The sequence below is a fragment of the Peromyscus californicus genome, unplaced genomic scaffold (assembly GCF_007827085.1).
Source record: "Peromyscus californicus insignis strain IS unplaced genomic scaffold, ASM782708v3 Scaffold_13__1_contigs__length_99412109, whole genome shotgun sequence".
Lineage (NCBI taxonomy): Eukaryota > Metazoa > Chordata > Mammalia > Rodentia > Cricetidae > Peromyscus > Peromyscus californicus.
The window spans coordinates 64,476,358-64,496,305 of NW_026294424.1; the positions used below are offsets into that span (position 1 = coordinate 64,476,358).

Below are 19,948 nucleotides of genomic sequence, written 5' to 3' on the forward strand. Positions count from 1 at the left end.
TATATTTATTAAATGAGATTCAGATATTTTCCCTTCTCTGCTTTTTATGTGTTAATTCTTATATATATTTAAGTTCTGTTTACAGGAAAAAATATGGGTTTTCTAATGCGAAGTTCTTTACTATGTGAAGTTCTTTACTATTTTAAGTTCTTTCATTTTGGTATAAAACTAAACTTTGTTTTTATACATTATCATCTCGTTATAGTCTAGAGAATATTTCTAGCATATGTATCAATGAAGTTTTATTTATTAATCGTTAAGTTCTTATGACATAGTAGCACAGTCTTACCCAGTGATGTTCTGGCTGGTACTGCATCTTTATTGATCCAAAAAGAAACCCAAGAAAGAACAACTGTTAGAATGCATGGAATGTAGGTCTGAATCGTGAAATAGCCCATTCGTCTGCTCAGGTCAAAAAATATTGTCATGATAATATAATCTCCTGTAAGATATAGATATATTTTATAGTGAGTAAAATATATAAAATGTACATTCTATTTTATATATCAAAGTAACAATGGCATTCAAAGCCAGTGTTATTCATTGGCTTCTGTTCCTCCTTACCAGAGATTGTGTGAGAGATTTCAGTTGAATTTCGTAATCCTACAAATGCAAACTGATATAATCTCCAGTACTTAGGATCAGCCACTTCCACAGAAGGCTTTTTCCACTTGTACTCAATTTCATTTTTAGGGTATCCATCTAGAGAGAAAATTGTAGTAAAACATATGTAGTTTAGCAAAATTTATACATATTGCCATTGCAGTACCAACACCATCCAAACAATGGCTATATGAAATACTTCTCTCATTCAGTATTATACAGTTTGCCAAATATAGAAATTACTGACTGAAATTTGCTTTTTTTTTTTTTTTTTTTGTGTGTGTGTGTGTGTGTGTGTGTGTGTGTGTGTGTCTGTAAGTGTGTGCTTCAAGGAATTATATAATAGTTATGTTGATTACAGATATGAGTTTTATTTTAGCATAGAGTAGTTTGAGAATGAGGGAAACTTGTTGATGTCACCCTATTGTCCTTATTCATAAATCTCAGTTTGTCTCAGTCATTATTTACCTGGAACTTGGGAACTGTCTCAGACTCATGTGCTAGAATTACAAGTCTACACCACTGTGACCTGGTAATTGCTATATTTTACTAGATTTCATCCTCCAAATATTTCAAAACCAACACAGGATATTAACATGTTTTTAAAACCTCTTTGTGTTTGGGTTGATTGCAAGCCTATCTTTCTGCTTTTAATTTATTATATGGTTTCCCATGGCTAAAATCTTTTCCTCTTTGTGATCATTTTTAATTTGGGAGAATATTTTAATAAAAATGAAAATTTTGATTGTTTCTACAGAAGAGTTGGGATATCATATTACGTCAATGTTTACTAATAACTGTAAATATTTTCAAATAAATGCATTGTTTTGCAGGAAATTCTGTTGTTAAAACAATAAAATATCTGTCATCTCTGCTGATCTATTTAAGGGTTTCTCTATCATTTTCTTCTTTTGTCTCTTTCTCTTGTCATATTGTATTTTGCTAGCTAGCTCTTACTCATGTAGCATGAATTGTTAGAAGGTCTTATTAATAAAATCAAACCTGAAGCCAGGTATTGGGGTGAACGCTGAAAGATCAGAGAAACAGAACAAGTCACAGCTTCCTCACTTCGCCAGTTCCTCAGTTGATCCTGTTTCCTCAGACTGGAAACATCTGAGTTCTCATCCAAAATGAATCTCAACTGAACTGCTGCTCAAAAGCCTAAAAGCTTAACCAGGCTCTAGTTCCTGGTCCTCATACCTTATATACCTTTCTGCTTCCTGCCATCACTTCCTGGGAGTAAAGGCGTGTGTCACCATGCCTGGCTGTTTCCAGTGTGGCTTTGTTTTGTTTCTCTAATCTTTCAGCCTTCACCCCAATACCTGGCATCAGGTTTGATTTTATTAATAAGACCTTCTAACAATTTATGCTACATACTCATAGGTACAGAAACTATAGAACATAGTCACAGAGTTTTGTGGGCACAGATAAACACAGAATTGTGGCATTGAGTGTTACTATAAGGCTATGATAGAATCTTCTGTATTTTGCTATGAAGTACTGAAAGCGCAAATTTGAATTTCCCTTGTAGACTTATGTAATCAACCTGAAAAAGTGTGTGCCACTGACACCAAATTGCCTTTATAAGAGTTTAAGAGTCTCTAGTAATATCAATCAAAGCCAAGTGAAGATCACACCCAGAGTTCGGAATGGAACCCTTAAGAGTGAACAATGAGTGGGAAATCCTTAATATTTGTCTTGAGCATTTGCAGTAATCCCATCTTGGCTGGGAACTAAAATTTATCTTCCTGAGACAAAGTTTGGAAAATGAAGAACTGAAATCTGAGCTGGTTAGTCTGGATGTGTGTTATAGTATGGTAAACTTATTAATGTATTTCAAGAAATTAATGAAGTCAAAAGAATTTTGGGGATAAATAGGAAACAACATTGGATAAAACTTGGGAATGGCTAGTCCATACTCTAGGGGGAAGTGGCTCAGACTCTAAACAAAAATCATAATTTCTAAGAATGAAACATCCTAGAAAACTTATCAATATATCAAACAGCACTTTCAAAATGACTATATATCTCTAAGACTTGGTTAATATATAGATACTTACATATTTATATGAAATATACATGAATATAATTGTATTAATAAACATTGAATGCAATTAATTTTTCAACAAAGAAATTCTAACAATCACACTATAAGAAACAATAGATTAGGTTTTTATTTTCAAATTATTGAGATTTAAACACTTTTCTGCATTTTAATAATTTTTCTTTATTTAAATAAACTTATTAGTACCTTGGCTTTTCCAACTCATGAAAAGCTTCTAAATACGTGCTGTTCACAAAGTAAACACTTTTTGCTCAACCATTTTTGAAATATACTTTAAAAGCTAGTTTTATAAAGTTAGATATTACATTAGGAAGATTTATATAGTTTGGAGGTTTTTTTACTCTAGTTGTGTAAAAACATTTGACTGCAAGCCTGGATTTATAATTTATTTGAGTATTTAGAATGAGAAGAACAAAAGTTTATTTTTTCTTCTCCAGTTTATTTGTTTTATCTCATTTTGTTATTCATTAGATGCTTGTTTGTTTTCTAAGAGGAGATAGAATGGGTGTGATTCAAATGGGAGGGGGGGATGGGAAGCATTTTAGAGGAGTTGTGGGAGAAGAAATTGTAATTAGAATATACTATATAAAAATCTATTTTCAATAAAAGTAAAGTTGAAAAATAAAGTGAAAGGCATTGAAATAAAACTGAAATAAAAATTACTTTGTAATATGTATATTGACTATAAATTTATTCTCAATTTTTTTCATTTAAAATCAGTAAACAAGTGTATTATTTTTATTTATTTGATTTAAAAGTTGAATAATATTCTATTTACTTCTAGGATACTATTTTGTTTCATTTTGTATGCTAATAAAGTATTTCTAAGCCCAAATTTGTAGAATTATCACATTTTTTCACTTACAGCTTGAAAATTCCAGTGGACAGGAATGCTCATCCATAGGAAAGTTATGAAGTTGAAGATAGCATTCTGCATTAATTGTTAATCTATTTAAACAAAAAAACAATATTGCATAAGGCAGAATTGTTTGAAAAGTGAAAAACCACTTATCTGATTTTAAAACATCATCTGGACATTCTGTAATGGACTGTGGTAAAATAGAATACAATGATAACCTTAAAGTTTAATGATAAATATTACATCATTCACTATTGAGTATGAAATTCAAACATTTCTTCAGTCAACTAAGTAGCTACTTTATAATCTCTATAATTACATGTAAAAAAGAAATCTTCAAGAACCTCATGAATATATACATATGGAAATACATGTTCATAGGCATAGGAAAGCAATACATTATACAAGGCCATGTGTGGTTTTTTTTTTCTTTGAATTCAGCATGATCATTTTCAAAGATGATGCCAATAAACATGCCAAAGTCGAAAAGGAAAGACCCCATGAGGCCTCAATCCTACAGAAAGAACTACAAACAACCGAGGAAAGCTGGAAGCAGGAGAGGTGGTCTACCCAGAGAACAGTGCACTCATTGGACTCAGAGAACAGTACACTCATGGGAGCCAGAGAACAGTACACTCATTGGATCCAGAGAACAGTACACTCATTGGTCCCAGAAAACAGTACACTCATTGGACCCAGAGAACAGTGCACTCATTGGTTGTCCAATGCCAAATGGTAAGCCCTGAAAACATGTGCAACATGATATGGACTGAGCACGTTATATTTAAGAATATATATGTATATGCATATTCATATACACATAGAGATGCACATAAATACATGCATACAATGACAATTAGTGAAGAAAGAGGCCTTGAATTGGAAGGAGAACAGGGAGGACTATATGGAAAAGTTTAGAGAGAGAACAGGAAAGGAAGAAAGGTAACTATAATATAATCTCCAAAATAGAGAGGACAGAAAAGGAAGAAAGGTAACTATAATATAATCTCCAAAATAAAATTAAAATAATAAAAATAAGGAAGTGACTTTCAGTAAGCATATTTTGAAGGGGATAAACTGAGTAGATTTGAACTCATGCATCAATCTTTCCACAGCGATGTTTTACAACAATGCTAAAAATCATAATAATAATAAGTTACAAGGGGAAAAATCACATAATTTCCATTTGATAACTAGAAATATTAGTCAAGGCTGGGTAGATGACTCGTGAGCTAAACACTCACTGATCTCGCAGAGGACCTGTTTTGGTTCCCAGCACCCACATAGTGGCTTACAACCATCTGTAACTCCAGTTTCCGGGCATCCAAGTCCCTCTTCTGGTTTTTACCAGGCATGTGTGCAGGGAAAAAATGCAAGCAAAATTCATATACATGCAAAATAAAAATATTTAAATGATCGAGCAAATAAATGGATAAAATTTAAAATATGGATCTAAACCTTTTTTTTTTTTTTGCTTCCAAATAGAAAAAATCCAAATATTTTCCCCAGACCTTCCTTTCATATAATAGCAACTCTGAATATAAAAATATATCACCAAAATAGTTTGCCATTTTAGATTTTAGCCAGTGAAAGGGGGCCCTTGTGTCTTGCTCTGCTGGTGTGAAGAAGGCTCGTTTGAGAACTGATAACGCAAGAGCAGTTTATAATAAATACTACCGCAGAGTGTAGAGAACTCTTCCGTCACTCCAAATCCGCAGCAGGCGATTGGGCGTTGTTATCCAGTGCGCATCAGACTTCCTGGAGTTCCTGAAGAACGTGTCAGGAATCCAGATCTTCCCCACCATGTTGCTGTTAAGCATCAGCACTTTCATGGTGCTGTTGAACTTCAAACGGCTGTCAAACCAGGTTTGGGCAAAAATTATATCTATGGTGTACTCCTACAAGATTAAAGAACGATGACGTTAATCAGGCGATCGTTTTAGAGATTCTCCTCAGAAACTGGAAAGTTTGTAGCACAATTTTCTTATAAACTAGTAGCGCTTAGGTTCAGTCTTTCAGGAGAAAATAATTCTGGCATTTTAAACTTCTTTTAAAGTGATTTTAAATGACTCATGTAAAGTGAAACCCGGTAATTCTAGATGCCGTCGGTGGCTTTAACTTTTCACTTTTTTTTTCAGTTTCATCATTTGTCAATTTTAGCAATTACCAATTACTTTATTGTTAACACTGATAAATTAGGTTATGTTTATATCATACCTCCATAACATGTTAACAATGATAAATTAGGTTATGTTTATATCATACCTCCATAACATGTTCAAAATTAAGTAGTAAATATCCATCCAATTACCTAAAATTACTAAAATGTCTTTAATCTGAAAATTTGATTCCCATTATTTCAGTACAGTAGTGTTAAATTTCTTTTATTGACTACAAGGAAACGAGCTAAGCAATTATAACATGCTAAACATCACTTTAATGGTTCTATATGGTATCCTGTTATTAAAACTTTCTACCACTTTGTGAAATATATGTCACAATAATAAATATTTTTCCAAAATCATCAAATGGTGAAAGATAAAGAATTCTACCCTATGTCAGAGTTCATAATTGCCAAAGGACATTTACAAGGCTGAATGTTAAATTCATATTTCAGGTCTCATAGTGAGGACCTAGGTCTCAACACTCTGCTTATAGGGTGGCAAGCCATGTAGTTAAGAAAGAGCCCTCAGATCAGGTATTACCCACTTTTATATCCCAACAAAAAGTCTGAATTCTTATAAGCATTACAATTTTTCACAAAACTTGAAGAGCAACAATACACGGTATGGAGGAAAGGAACAGGAAGAAAAATGGTCTCTGTGTGACTGCTTGCATGTGTACACAACTCTGATATTAAAAGGAAGCAAAAACAGTTTAAAAATATGAAGTCCCATATTGGCTACGTGTGGCAGGGAAGATTGAGTCCTCTTTCTTGATGTGATATTTGCAATTGGTCAGTTTGCCAGAAAGTAAATATTTACCATAAAGAATGGAAGCATGACTGTGAGTTTGTTTAATGAATATTTAATATCTACTTTTTAAGCCAGGAAGACTAATGAGTAAGCAGGCTGGGATTCACTTTATCAATAGGGAAGTTGGATCAAATCCTAGATTGCAGCAAGAATATTTACCAGTTGGTTACTGGAAAATAGAGATAAATTGAGAGGGGAGCTTCATTTTATCACATGCTTGTGGTACAGATTCTTAAAGACCTTACTGATTATTATCAGTGGCATGCTACATAATCTCTGCGTTTGTTTAGCAAGGCAAATGTCACTGGCCTGACTGATCCATGAATCTTATGGAAAATGCATAGACATTTATCATCTTTAACATTTTTTTCTCTCTTCCTGGTCAGGACAAATGGCACTTAATAAATATTGGAGATCAACTGAGATTTATTTAAATGTCCTCTTCAAGTACTCAAATGATTAACTCTTTTAAGCCCAAAAGTAACTTTGCCAATGATGAAAAGTTGGTTTGTAACAGTAACTATGAACAGAGAGAAGGACCTGAACATGCTGGAAAGAGAATATGGTCAATATTACTTAGCAGAACAAAATCATACATTTAGATGGAGAAATACAGCAGAAAATTCAAAAGAAACTAGGCAGGATTGTGGCTTGGGAAATAACGAGCATTGACTAATATAAGCAGCATCATGACATTTAAGTGTACTTCACTTCAAATTCCTAAGATAGCACCAAAAGAGGCATTTGAGAACTATTTTTTCAGTAATAAAATTTTGAGGACAACATAAATACCATTCATTAGCATCAAGGAATCTATCAATTCCAATGCTTGGCCACAAACCCAGAGCTTTCTACCTGCATGTCCAGATGCTCTGCACAGAAATTTGTGCCATAGTACATCATTATAAATGTTCTGTTGGAGGGATTATGATTTCTAACAGCTCAGATTTCCCTAAATAGAAAATATTAAAGAAAAGTAAAAGGTTTATACTCACAATTAGTCTATGATCAGAGAGAGAGAGAGAGAGAGAGAGAGAGAGAGAGAGAGAGAGAGAGAGAGAGAGAGAGATGCAGAGCATATTTCTCGATAAATTGTCCTTCACAAAGCCTTGCAGGAGCTGTAGTCCCAAGCCCCTTTAAACTGCTAATCCTTAATAAATGCTTTATTGAGATAAGAAGGTTATTAAGTCTGTGCCATTTTATGTGTAATCATAAAATCCAATTTTGTTTACTCATTCATAGTAGAGTAATTTCCAGAAAATGCTCAAACTGTGTTCTTGTACTTCATGTTCCTATTTAAAGGTTATAATCATCTGCATAAAAATAAGAAAAAAATCTGAACTGGAATTTCTATTGACTCAGAACAAGTACAATAGCTTCTGGAAGAAACATTTTGAGATAAGAAACAGTACATTTGATACTTGAGGTCTGACATGACTTGTAAACTTTAATGTCTCCTTGAAATTTAACCAACAAAATGAATAAATGTGAAAAATGTGCTACTCTGATTTATAAGATAGTCCTATAAAACCTTAAGTATATGTTGCTACAGTAACCAAAGTTGTATATTGCAACTATGTACCCCATCTCACACTTAAAATCATTAGACATTTCAGTATTGCAGGTGGGGTTCTGTTTGCTTTTGGAATGGAAGAAACACAAAACGCATAATCCCTCTAAGCAATTAATATAGATGTACAACTTTATTGTGCAGTTTGATTGATTCTGATCTTGTCTGTCTACCTTCATGTTAATATCTACTAAGCTACCTAATCAAATGGCCAAAATAAAATTATACACTAAACCATGGTCAGCTGCATTCTATAGAAAGATACACACAGGCAGAGAGATATGTAGTGAACTCACATGAGTGTTAGTGAACAGCTCACAATTATCAAAAATATTTTGCTCAAGTATTGTGAAAACAGAAGCTGCTTCAGAATATCACAATAAGTAGAATATTTGATGAGTTTTATTTTCTCAAATTTTCAAATGAGAACACTGAGGTCATGTGACAATACAATGAAATATAATCACTAAATCCCCAATGAATCCTGTATTCAACTGCGAATCTTTTCACTCTGGGGTCTGTTTATCTCTGTGAATGGAGCTTGCAAATATCACACAATATCATGCTTATTAATTTGCTAACATGTTGAGCAAACAATTTTTGACAGTCTAGTTACTGTGATCTTTCAATTTGTTTGCTTCAAGAGGACAACAATGAAAACCTCTTAGATATGAATGTGAGCTTAATAAACCTTGAAAATCAATAGAAGTCGGCATAGGTATGCATAAATGGAAATAAACTGGTAGAGATTATTTTTAGCTGGGGGAAATTTCAGAAAGACTTTTTTATATAAGGCACATGCAGTCAGAAGCTCAGAAAATACAAGGCACTGTTATTAATAAATTGGTCAGAAGACTCTAAAATGCAGAACATATTAAGATGATGAAGGAGTGCCAACCTCACAGAACAAAGAAGTGGTCTTGGTTTTGTGTGTCAGAGATGTGCTTTCCTCAAATACACAGGACATTTTACCTCTGTAAGCTTTTGTCAATTTAAGATAAAATTCTCAATTTTTCTGAGATATAAATATAGCTCTCAATCCAGATACTACTAAAATTGGGGTAAAAGAATCCAAAGTCTTTGTTTGTATGTTTTTCTTGCTTTTGTTTTTTCAAGACAGGGTGTCTCTGTGTACTTTGGAGCCTGTCTTATGACTCGCTCCGTAGATCAGGCTGGCCTGGAACTCACAGAGATCTGCCTGGCTCTGCCTCCTGAGTGCTGGGATTAAAGGCATGCTACACCACTGTCCAGCAGAACCCAAAGTCTTAATAGTTCATTTGTTGATTCTCTGTATCACGATTAAACATACGTTTACTATCAGGTATAAGTTTCATGATAATCTGCTTGCAATTTCAAAAAGGAAAATATCAAAATTAGTATGGTCACAGAACAACTAAATTCTAGCCATAACATCAAAGACAAGAGCTTCCCTGGTCTTAGGGATACCCTAGCACAACAGGGAGGCCAGGATCAACAGATATGTCTAGACATTAAGCACTCAGATCTTCACAAAAGTACCTCCATGGATTTGTATTTAATCAGTTTCTCCAGAGAAAGAGCAAATAGGCTAGATGGAGAGGTGAAAGAGAGTGGCCACTTATGTGGAATTGCCTCCTGTGGGGTTATCGGTATGACTAGTCTAAAATCTGCAGAGCTGACAGGCAGCTAGAGATCAGGGATGAGGTGATGCTCCAGGCTCAGGCTTGGCACTCAGGAGGCCAAGTCCCTCTTTGACGAACGGAATTTGTTCTCCTAAGCTCTCATGTGTCTGTATGACGCTCACCCCTGTTATAGAAGCTAGCTTGTTTATTAAAAAAAAAAAAACTGCTATAATGTATGGTAATAACATAAAAATTTTTCACAAAAGATCAGGGGCAGTATTTTGGACAAATAACTGGTAAGCTTAACCCAAGTAAGATAACCCAGGAATCCCCATCATGGTGCCATCATACTGAAAATGGCTGGCTTCCTTTGCCTTTGGAATAGATAACAATAATTATCCACCGCTCTATCTCCGGACAGGAGAAAATGGGTGTATTTGGTAATAGATAGAAACTTATCCTGTTTTCTGAGTGTGTTCACACTTGCTTTCATGTTGTCTCATCTCATCTTTTAAGTCAGTTTTGTGTCATATTTCTCAGTTGAAATAAACTGAAGATTTATATTTATAGGATCATGTTTGTATTGTCACTGTATTCTGAGTTTTACCTATATGATCTCAATTCTAGAAAGAAATGAACAACCCTGAAGAGACGTTCAGAGATGCTCAGAGACATTCCTGGAAAATAAAACTTGAAAAGTCATTAGGATTCAGATTTGGGTGTGTGAAACACCATTTGTAAGATACAAGTGTATTCATATACATATTTCAATATTTCACTGCACAGATGACTAAGTATAATTTTCCGCAAAGCATTCTCATTTTATTTCTAGTGTCTCTAATATTTTTGAAAATAATTATTCTACATTTTCAATCTTTGTCTTTTCATGCTCTCATGATTTTTCTTGCCCAAATTATGATGCAAGGAAGTATCTTCATAAAGGCCTACAACATTTAAGAAGTTTTGACCCCAACTGCCACATCTGTAACTTCACAATTATGCAGCTGGTTCCTTCCTCCTTTCCTTTCTTCCTTTCTCCCTCCTTCCCAGACTTTCTCTCTCCCTACCAGATTTACTGGTGATTGAACTACTGGGCTGAATCCCACCCCTACATCGGTTTCACAATATAGGAAAGTTAGTTATTATCAAGTTTTCGTTATTAACAAATGGCACTGGGCTCGCCAATACCATTTTTAGTCAATATGGATTCAAACATAGATCTTGATATCTATATCTATCTACTTGCTGAAAAATGGGTCTCTTTTTTTTTCAAAATAGGGCAGCTTTCCTGCTTTTTGAAAATTTTTTTCTATCTCTCGTAGAAAGAGGTCTTATATTTCTGAGAAACAATTGCATAATTTTTTTTCAAGATGAGCAACAATAAATATGACAAACTCTAATAAAATAAAAGCATTGAGCCAGTGTGATGGATCATCAGGTAAAAGTCTTTCCCATGTCAGTCGAGTGACCTGAGTTTCATCCTCAAAATCCGAGGCAACAGGTAGAAGAACAATTTCCACAAAGTTGACCTCTACACACACATTATAAACGCCAACAAAGCACTTCAGGGATATATACAACAAAGCCCACAAAACAACAACAAAGAAGGGTTCTTCTAAGGCAAGACATTTTAAATTTGGGGACACTTAGACATTAATTATATTACATTATTTGATGTAATAAGTAAGTGCGTGCCAGAGCCAAGAGGGCAAGAGAAAGAAATGCTACTCATGTATGACTTTGATTTTTTTCTTTGCTAGTGCTATATTAAAAATGTGTTATCGTGTTCTAAAATAAGGTGTGTGGTAAAAAGTGGATTTTAAGTAATTGGGGACAAAAGTTAATATGGGTGTATAAGTAAGGAAGTTAATCTATGGTGGTAAGACTTTATGTATCATAAAACCAAGGAAATAATAAACTTAAAAGGCAAAAGTTCAGGTGTGTTTCTTCATGCACCACTGTTCATCACCCCCCAAGTACCAAAATCATTTTCTCCACGCTACAGTACATGCAAGCTACCTAATCTGAGAAGAAGAAAAAAAAAACAGGCTTATTCGTGTGCCATATTTCCTGTCCATAATTTTTCAAGTTAATGTATTTGGCACAGTGACATTTTCTGTTAATATAATAAAGGAGAAGAAAATATTTTCTTTGATGTGTAAAAGCTCCATCTTGACCCTTTCTTCTTAAATGCCAAAGTAACTGAGAAGAAGAAAGGAGAGTCAATGAGGTGGGAGTCAACGAACAGAGATTAGAGGCAGCAGCATTCACCATTCTTACTCAAAGGACAATATGGTGAAAATCAAACACATTAATTAATTATTCTCAGCACAAAGATACAGACACAGACATGGACACATACATACCCTCCCTCCCCACCTCCATCTCTCTCTCTCTCTCTCTTCCTCTCTCTCTCTCTCTCTCTCTCTCTCTCTCTCTCTCTCTCTCTCTCTCTCTCTCTCTCTCTCTTCCTTGTGCTTGAAAAGGGCCACGCTCTATCTCTGTTCCATTTTAAACTGTGCTTCTGACTTGGCAGCTCTACATGTACATCTGTTTTAAAATTTCCCTGGTCTTCCTTTTCTTTTAAAACTAATTTGAAAATGATCGTGTTTGATAATTATTTCTATATTGACTAATATAATTTCACTTTATTTACTCAATTGACCCAATCCTATTTGCACTGTTGGCCATGTAGTCTACTTTGGTAGTTCGTTATTTTGGAATACAGTTACACTGACTCTCCAGGTTATCTCTGAATTACGAATCTCACATCTGGAGTCCTGTTCCTCAGCCCTGTCTCCTTTAGCAAAACCAGCTAGGCATTTTAGCAAGAAGGGTCCAGCAGTTTCAGAAACTGTATTCTGTCACTACATGACAGGCCACTCTTCTGACTAGGATAGCAAGGATTATGTTAAGCAGATGTGGCCTGGGTTCTCCCTCCTAACATGTTTTTAATGGTTGCTTCTCTACTCTCTTTTCTTTTCAGTGTTCCCACTGAAATTCTCATTGTAATTGTCAATGAGACAGTGTTTACACCTATTAATCTTCTGCTGTAGTCACCTGTAGGTGTATAGGAGATCTTCCACTTTCTAGATGCTTCCCTTCTCTTGACTTCGCTGGAGGAACTGCTTTAAATCTTGATGATTTTACCCACTAGTCTGAAGGTAACTACGGGGCTACAGGTGGTCAATAAAGTAAAATCATATCTGCTTCCCAAAGACTGAAAATTCACCAGGAGGAAAGAAAGTACTTTACTTCCGCTCTACCCTCACTTGACATTATCTTATCTTCATATTTGGATACATCTGCTTTCTTACTTATATTTAAGCATTTTAATCAGAATGTAAGCAAACTAAAATGCTTCTTCCCATTACTTAGTTCTTTCCAGCCTTCAATAGCATATTCTGTAATCATTTTAATATAAATTCTCAGTACAAGAAATAAAGAAACAATCTATTAAATGATCAGTTCATACAGCTAATATAAAATACCCCATTTTTATAGAGATATGATATTTCAAATTCAATATCCAACTCTGAAACAATGGGAAGAAATCTGTACCCAATTATGAAACGAAGTTTTAGTTCTTATAATGTATCTTCTAAAAGAAAGAAAACATTTTTGTAACAAAGATAATATCCCATCTATAAAACAGTTAAAAGAGTACATGAGTATTTTTTGTTCTCACTGAAATTGGATGGGCAATTAGTGAGAAAAAATGTGAAGCTATCCTCTTGTCTGTTAAAGTGTACTCATGTCCCATTAGTTGACTACACTCACAGCAAAGCAATTTTGTTCATTTTATGAAATGTGAATTTTGTTTGTCCTAAATTCCTTAGTTAAAATTGTCTTCTATGCAGGCTTCTTATTAGTTCCTTTTATGACAGTGTTTTTCATATTCATTTTTTTCAACATATTTTTGTGTCAGTAGTTTCAAAAACATTTTCATTTAATTAGCTTTTAAAAAAAAGAAGTTAAGATAATTCTTGGCGAAGATCTGATTGTAATCCTGTCTTTCTCCTGATTGTTATCCCATAATTGAGACATCTTCTAGGCTAGTCCAGTGTGGCCCCACATCATCATCTCAAATTCTATTTAACAAAATCCTGTTTATAGTCACTTGACTTAAGTTGACTAATATGCCAGTTGTGGTACAGTCAAAATGCTGACATTATAGCCATCCATGCACACAGCTTTAGTGCCAGCCATGAGAACACCATACTCAGAAGAGTTCTTCAATTTTATTTTATTATTTGTATGCATGTATGTCTTGTCTGCATACACATCCATGCATTATTTGTGTGCAGTTCCCCTAAATAGAGAGTGCCAGATGCCGTGGCACTTGAGTTACAGGTGGTTATAAGCTTTCATAAGGATGTTAAGGATCAAACATAGGTCTTCTGGAGAGACAATCAGTGTGCTTAACTGTTGATCCAGGAGAAAGAGAAATTAATATGGTGTAGTAGTATTCGGATGAGAAGAAACAGGCAATTTTAAGTATAGCATGATAGTTTTCCAGCTATGAAGTGATTAATGACATAGAAACATGGTTCATTTATAGACCTCTTGACTTGCATGTTTGTGACTCTAAGTTCAATCTCAAGTAAGTACAATACATAGAAAGCAATTGTGGACATGAGTCTGAATGTATATGTGATCATAAATCCATAATTGCATTATATATGTAGTACTTGTATGTGCTCATATCCACACAGACACACAAAAGACAGATAGGCCCATGAACATGTGCGTGGACACACACACACACACACACACACACACACACACACACACACACATTTTTCAATTTAAATTTTGGATTGTTTTAAGCATTTCACCCATGAATATTGTATTTATATCATTTCATTTACATAATTTTAAGGAGAAAAACAAATCTTTAAAAATGTACAGAAAGAGACCCCAAGAACAAGCAAGCAGAGAAAAGCATTGTGAGGCTCCGAGGAGAAAGCACCCATGAGCAATGCCCATGAAGAACTTGTATTTCTCCCCGTCACAGTTTAGACGTGAATTTCCCTGGGATAGGCCTCTATTTGTTTACAGCAACCCTGGAAACCTAAACACGATGGCAGTTAAAGGAGCTATATATTACAGCACATTACTGACCCCATTAGAATGTGGCTCCTAGATTGGAGTTTTTGTAGCTTCCTTAGAACATTAAAAAGTTAATTCTTAATAACTTTAATCAATATTGCTGCTATAAACTATGTCTCTTTTGTTAGTGTTTTTTTTTGTTTTTTTTTCCTAGCATGTCTTTTCAATCTCAGGCTGTTGTCCCATTGGGCTTTCTAATTTTTCTTAGTAACATGAATTGCTAAAATGATCTTTTAATAAAAAGCCTGGAGCCAGAAATTGGGGTAAATGCTGAAAGATCGGCGAGTCAAAGGAACAAACAACCTGTTACTTCTAGGACTTCTCAGCCTAAAAAGCTTTCCTTAGCTGAAAGACTTCTAGCTGAATGAGCTTCCTCAGCTCAAAAGGCTGTAGTTCTGTCTCCTCACGCCTTATATATCTTTCTCTGCCCACCATGTCACTTCCTCCTTAGTGCTGGGATTAAAGCTATGTGACTTCCCAAGCAGAGGCATGAAATCTCAAGTGCTGGGATTAAATGTGTGTGCCACCACTGCCTATCTCTGTTTTCTATCCTAGACTGAGTCAATCTAATGTAGTCCAGGGTGGCTTTGAACTCACAGAGATCCAGACAGATCTCTGTCTCATGAGTGCTAGGATTAAAGGTGTATGCCCCCACTGTCTGTCCTCTATGTTTAATCTAGTGGCTTGTTCTGTTCTCTGATTTTCAGGTAAAATTTATTAGGGTACACAACATATCACCACATTTCTTCTCCCAGAATTCTTCAGAGATTGACTTTTGATAGATCCAATAATAATCATTTATACACTAAGAAGTCAATCCATTGGAATAAGAGGTTACTAATTCTTCCATAAGGAGTGTTTTCCGCTCCACTGGCCAATGCTTGACACACAGCTTCCCTAGTTTGTGTTCTATTGCCGTAATAAAAACCACAACCAAATACAACTTGATGAAGAGTGTGTTTATTTGCCTCGCAGGTCACAATCCATCATTGAGGAAAGCCTCAGCAGGAACTCAGGCAGGGAAAAACCTTGTTAGAAGGAACTTAAGCTTTGACCTTGGAAGAATTCTGCTTACTGGCTTGCTCTCCACGGCTTGCTCCTCCTGCTTTCTTATACAACCCAGAACCACCTGCCCAGAGGTGGCACTACACACAGTGGGCGGTGGGCTTGGTCCTCCCGAATCATCAATCTTTAATTAAGAAAATTCCCCACACACACTTGCATCCAGGCCAATCTGATAGAGTCATTTTCCCTCAATGGAGGCTCTCTCTATCCAGATGAAAATGCTTTGTGTCACATTGACAAACTAACCAGTACAATAGTAATTGCAATCTTAAAACAATTACTTCACAATAAGCTATCATAAATCACACACTTAATCATTCTCCTGTAAGGCACACACTCAGGATTCCTGTGTTGCAACAGCTTTTACTCACCATGTTTATGGGATCAACTGGCCCAATGCTGTTCACATAAACGTCAGTTTCAATTACTGTGGGCCTCACTGCAAAGTAACACAGAATGGTTAATGATATCAAGGATTGTTCTAGAGAAATCTTAAATTTAGTAGTGAATCACATTTTTATTATTTCAGTCATAATATATCTCATTATGAAATGTGGAAACAAAGTCTGTTATAGAATCATAAACTTTTCAGTTTGAAATCAGTTATATAGATATAAATTCATGAGGTAACTAAATATTTCATGAGTACAACCTACAGATATTGTGGATGTCTAAAAATTGCCCAACTAAATAAAAGACTTTAAATTCAATAAAAAATTTTATCATTTTTTTCATAGTTCTAGGCCTTCAGTATTACAATATATTTTTGTGTATTAATAATATTTATTCCTATTTAAAGTTAATGAAGAGTGAGTTTTTTGGTGAGTGCAAAACAGCCTTGCTCTCAGAGAGTAAGGAAAAAGGCTTTGATTTCTACCTTTTGCTGATTTCTAAATGGTTAAATATTCCTGATGGCTAATTTAAATATACAATGTGAAATCACTTAACACAAAGTTAAAAAGATAATACAAGTGTCTACTGAGAGCCAGTTCTGGCATATACTGAAACCTATAGAACGGGTATGAAAGGAGGCAATGTGTGTAAGATGCTGCTTCCAGGACTGAACACATGAGGACCTTATAAATATCCATTCATTCCTCCTTACTTTCTCTCTTGGTAATAATACTCCTTTATCTTGTTGATAGTTGGATTTTACTGATCACTACTTAGATGTTTCTAGGATCCTCATTTACTTTGCTGTGTATGTTGCCATTAGGGGTTTCTCAAGTAGTCTTCAGATGGTACACCTTTGTATAACCTATGAAAATGTACCTGAATGACCAGCATTTTAAAAAATGGTTACAAAGTGATATAATTTATAATGAAAGCTTATCTACTACAGTCCCATATCCAATGAGGGTTGGGGTCCTTTGTTCCCTTTTAAACTCCCCTCTAATGAGATTTACCAGAATAATTACAATGTTCTTTTCTGCCATGAAGAATAGTTTGAGATAGTTTCTTAAACTCTACTCATAACCTCCATAATATAACATGCAGAGGATCATTTAGTCTTTGGTTCAGTGACTTCTAGTTGAGGAACAGACATAAAGTATGCACAGAGTAGACATGAGAGGACAAGAGTTACAGGAGGATCCATTATGTCTTCCTGTGAACTTGATAAAGAAAATGCATGAGGAGAAAAGTCTCCTTGTGGTTAGAGGTTTGTGTGCAATCACAGTATGGTGTTAGAGAGGTTTGTTTTACCATTCTACCATGGTAAACCTTGTAAACTTTCCCCTTCTGACCTGATATTCATCACCCATGTTCAAGGGCTGTGCTAGCCTTCACTGGATGGCTTTCTTGTCTACATAAGCCTGAATCTGTCAGTCTCAATATTTTTTCACCTGTGGTTTACTGGTATATACAGCAAAGCCTTCAAGCAACAAAAATTCAGCAGAAATTGGTATTCATTTTGAAAAACAGTGCTCACAAAGCCGTGATGTTTATTTTTGAATCTCTTGCAATGATTAGCATCTGTACTTGGGGGTTCATTCATTCTCTATATAGATTTGTTTATGTGTTCCCTCAGACAAAAAGAATTATTAAATGGTACCCATATTTACTTAACCAGAAATATAAATAAGTCATTTTGAATTAGTTGAAAAGAAAGTTGAGTTTACAGACAGACAAAGCACAAGAAAAGGGAATTTAACTTGCTAGCCTCATGTAATTGTCTTAAATAAAAAGAGGTCACATGATTCAGAGGTTTGAATTTTATGGAGTGATGACTTCTGAGATGAGTGCCTTTAATTGTCATTTATTTCTGCTAACTATTTACTGGAGGCAATGAGTAGATAATTAAGATAATTACAGCCAGGATTTAAAGGATAATTTTTATGAAGCCAATTAGCAACAATATAACAGGTCCCTTATTTGAATTTGTAAGTATATTTATTGCCATCTCTAAGCAATTACAACTGATCTAAACACACAACTCTTTCATAATCAGATTTTTTTCATTTATACTCATAAATCAACAAATATTTGGTTTCTGTATTTAATACTCAACACTTAGAACTGGATACTGCCTAGAGTAAAAACAAATAACTCTTCAGGGTATTTATTTTATAAGACATGCTTATCATATTAAAATGTAGGAACTTCTATATATTAATGAGTTGCTCTGAGTCCATAATATCAATTTTCTGAGCCTATTAAAAGATGAAGCTGTGTATGTTAGGCAAATATTAATTCTGGTGTTAGGACTCATGCCACATGGCATTCTGTTACTGGGAGTATTGCTGACCAACACAATAAATCAAAGCCAATGATGATCCAAGTGAAGGATCACCCTTAGTTAAAGATAAAATATTTGCTGTTAACAAAGATATTCTGATTCTTGTATTATTATTTTATTAATATGTAAACTAATTGTTTATTGTATAAAGAAACAAAATTTGGATAATACATGTGTGATGTATTTTTAAGAACTGTGTTTTCATAAGACCACAAAAAGGAAAAGATACCAAGATGAAACTATTACTAATAAGAAAATAGTCTCGCCGGGTGGCGGTGGCACATGCCTTTAATCCCAGCAGTCGGGAGGCAGAGCTAGGCAGATGTCTGTGAGTTCGAGGACAGCCTGGTTTACATAGCGAGATCCAGGACAGGCACCAAAACTATGTAGAGAAACCCTGTCTTGAAAAAAAAAAAATAGTCTCTATGTTTATTTACAGAAAATGGGAAACTTTCATTTATTCTACTTGTTTTTCAGTGCTGACAAAAATATTCCATTAACAATCATAAAATATATATTTCCTAACTATGAGTCCATTTTCTATATCATAGGTAACTCATGCATGCTGGTATTCAATCACATCTTTTAATCGGTAGGCCTACAGAAGGTGAGGAAACATGAATGTGAAAATTAAAGAAAATATTTCAGGCTAATTTGGAAACCAAGCTTAATGTTTATAAGGTACAAAATACAGAATTAAGAAAAAATAACAGAAATCTGTAACTGCTTTCACATTGACTCACTGCCTCTATGATTGACTATGAATATTGTTTATAGGCAAAATTACTCAAAATTAAAGGTTTTTAAAAGTTGGGAAAATACTTTTTCTTGGCATCATGCTATTCATCCAGAGTCAGGTAACTGTATCACAGCTTGTACTACCACACCAAGTTAAAGAGTAAAAGGAGTCAGCACTGTTGAGACAGCTAGGGTTTCTCTGGAACAAGGGAAAGGACATAAAGAGGGGTTGGGAACTCTGCCTGAAACTCCTCCAGGGAGCTGTTGTCCCGACGTTGTACATGTGATACCGAAAAATCTAATATAAACAGCTGTGAAACATATGTGAGAATGAGGAAAATTTTCAGTTACTTCAGAGATAATTTGTGCCAGGTTCTGAACACATACCTGAAGGCTAGCAAATAAAATCACTATTGCTCAGTAGAAAAAAAAAATCCATTGATAAAAATACTTTGGAAACACTGCTTAATTATTAAGATTAAGCAATAATCATTAATTCCCCATATTTCCCAGAAGAAATTAAAGAGGATTAATCTCTGTGTGGCCAAAGAATTGCTTAAAGAAATGTGTATAATCTGCCTTAGGTTCTAATATTTCCAACAAGACAGTAGTCTAACAAAAAG

General features: G+C 34.7%; 1 protein-coding gene across 1 annotated transcript in view; it reads right to left on the minus strand.

Annotated features, from left to right (window-relative positions):
* The window catches only part of Gabrg1 (gamma-aminobutyric acid type A receptor subunit gamma1), a 69,145-nt gene that overhangs the window by 16,482 nt on the left and 32,715 nt on the right, over positions 1–19,948 (minus strand). The window contains exons 3-7 of the mRNA XM_052735078.1: positions 16,222–16,289; positions 5,205–5,425; positions 3,534–3,616; positions 565–702; positions 290–442 (exon numbers count right to left, since the gene is read on the minus strand). Coding sequence (XP_052591038.1) covers positions 290–442; positions 565–702; positions 3,534–3,616; positions 5,205–5,425; positions 16,222–16,289 — 663 coding nt within the window. The remainder of the gene's footprint in view (positions 1–289; positions 443–564; positions 703–3,533; positions 3,617–5,204; positions 5,426–16,221; positions 16,290–19,948) is intronic.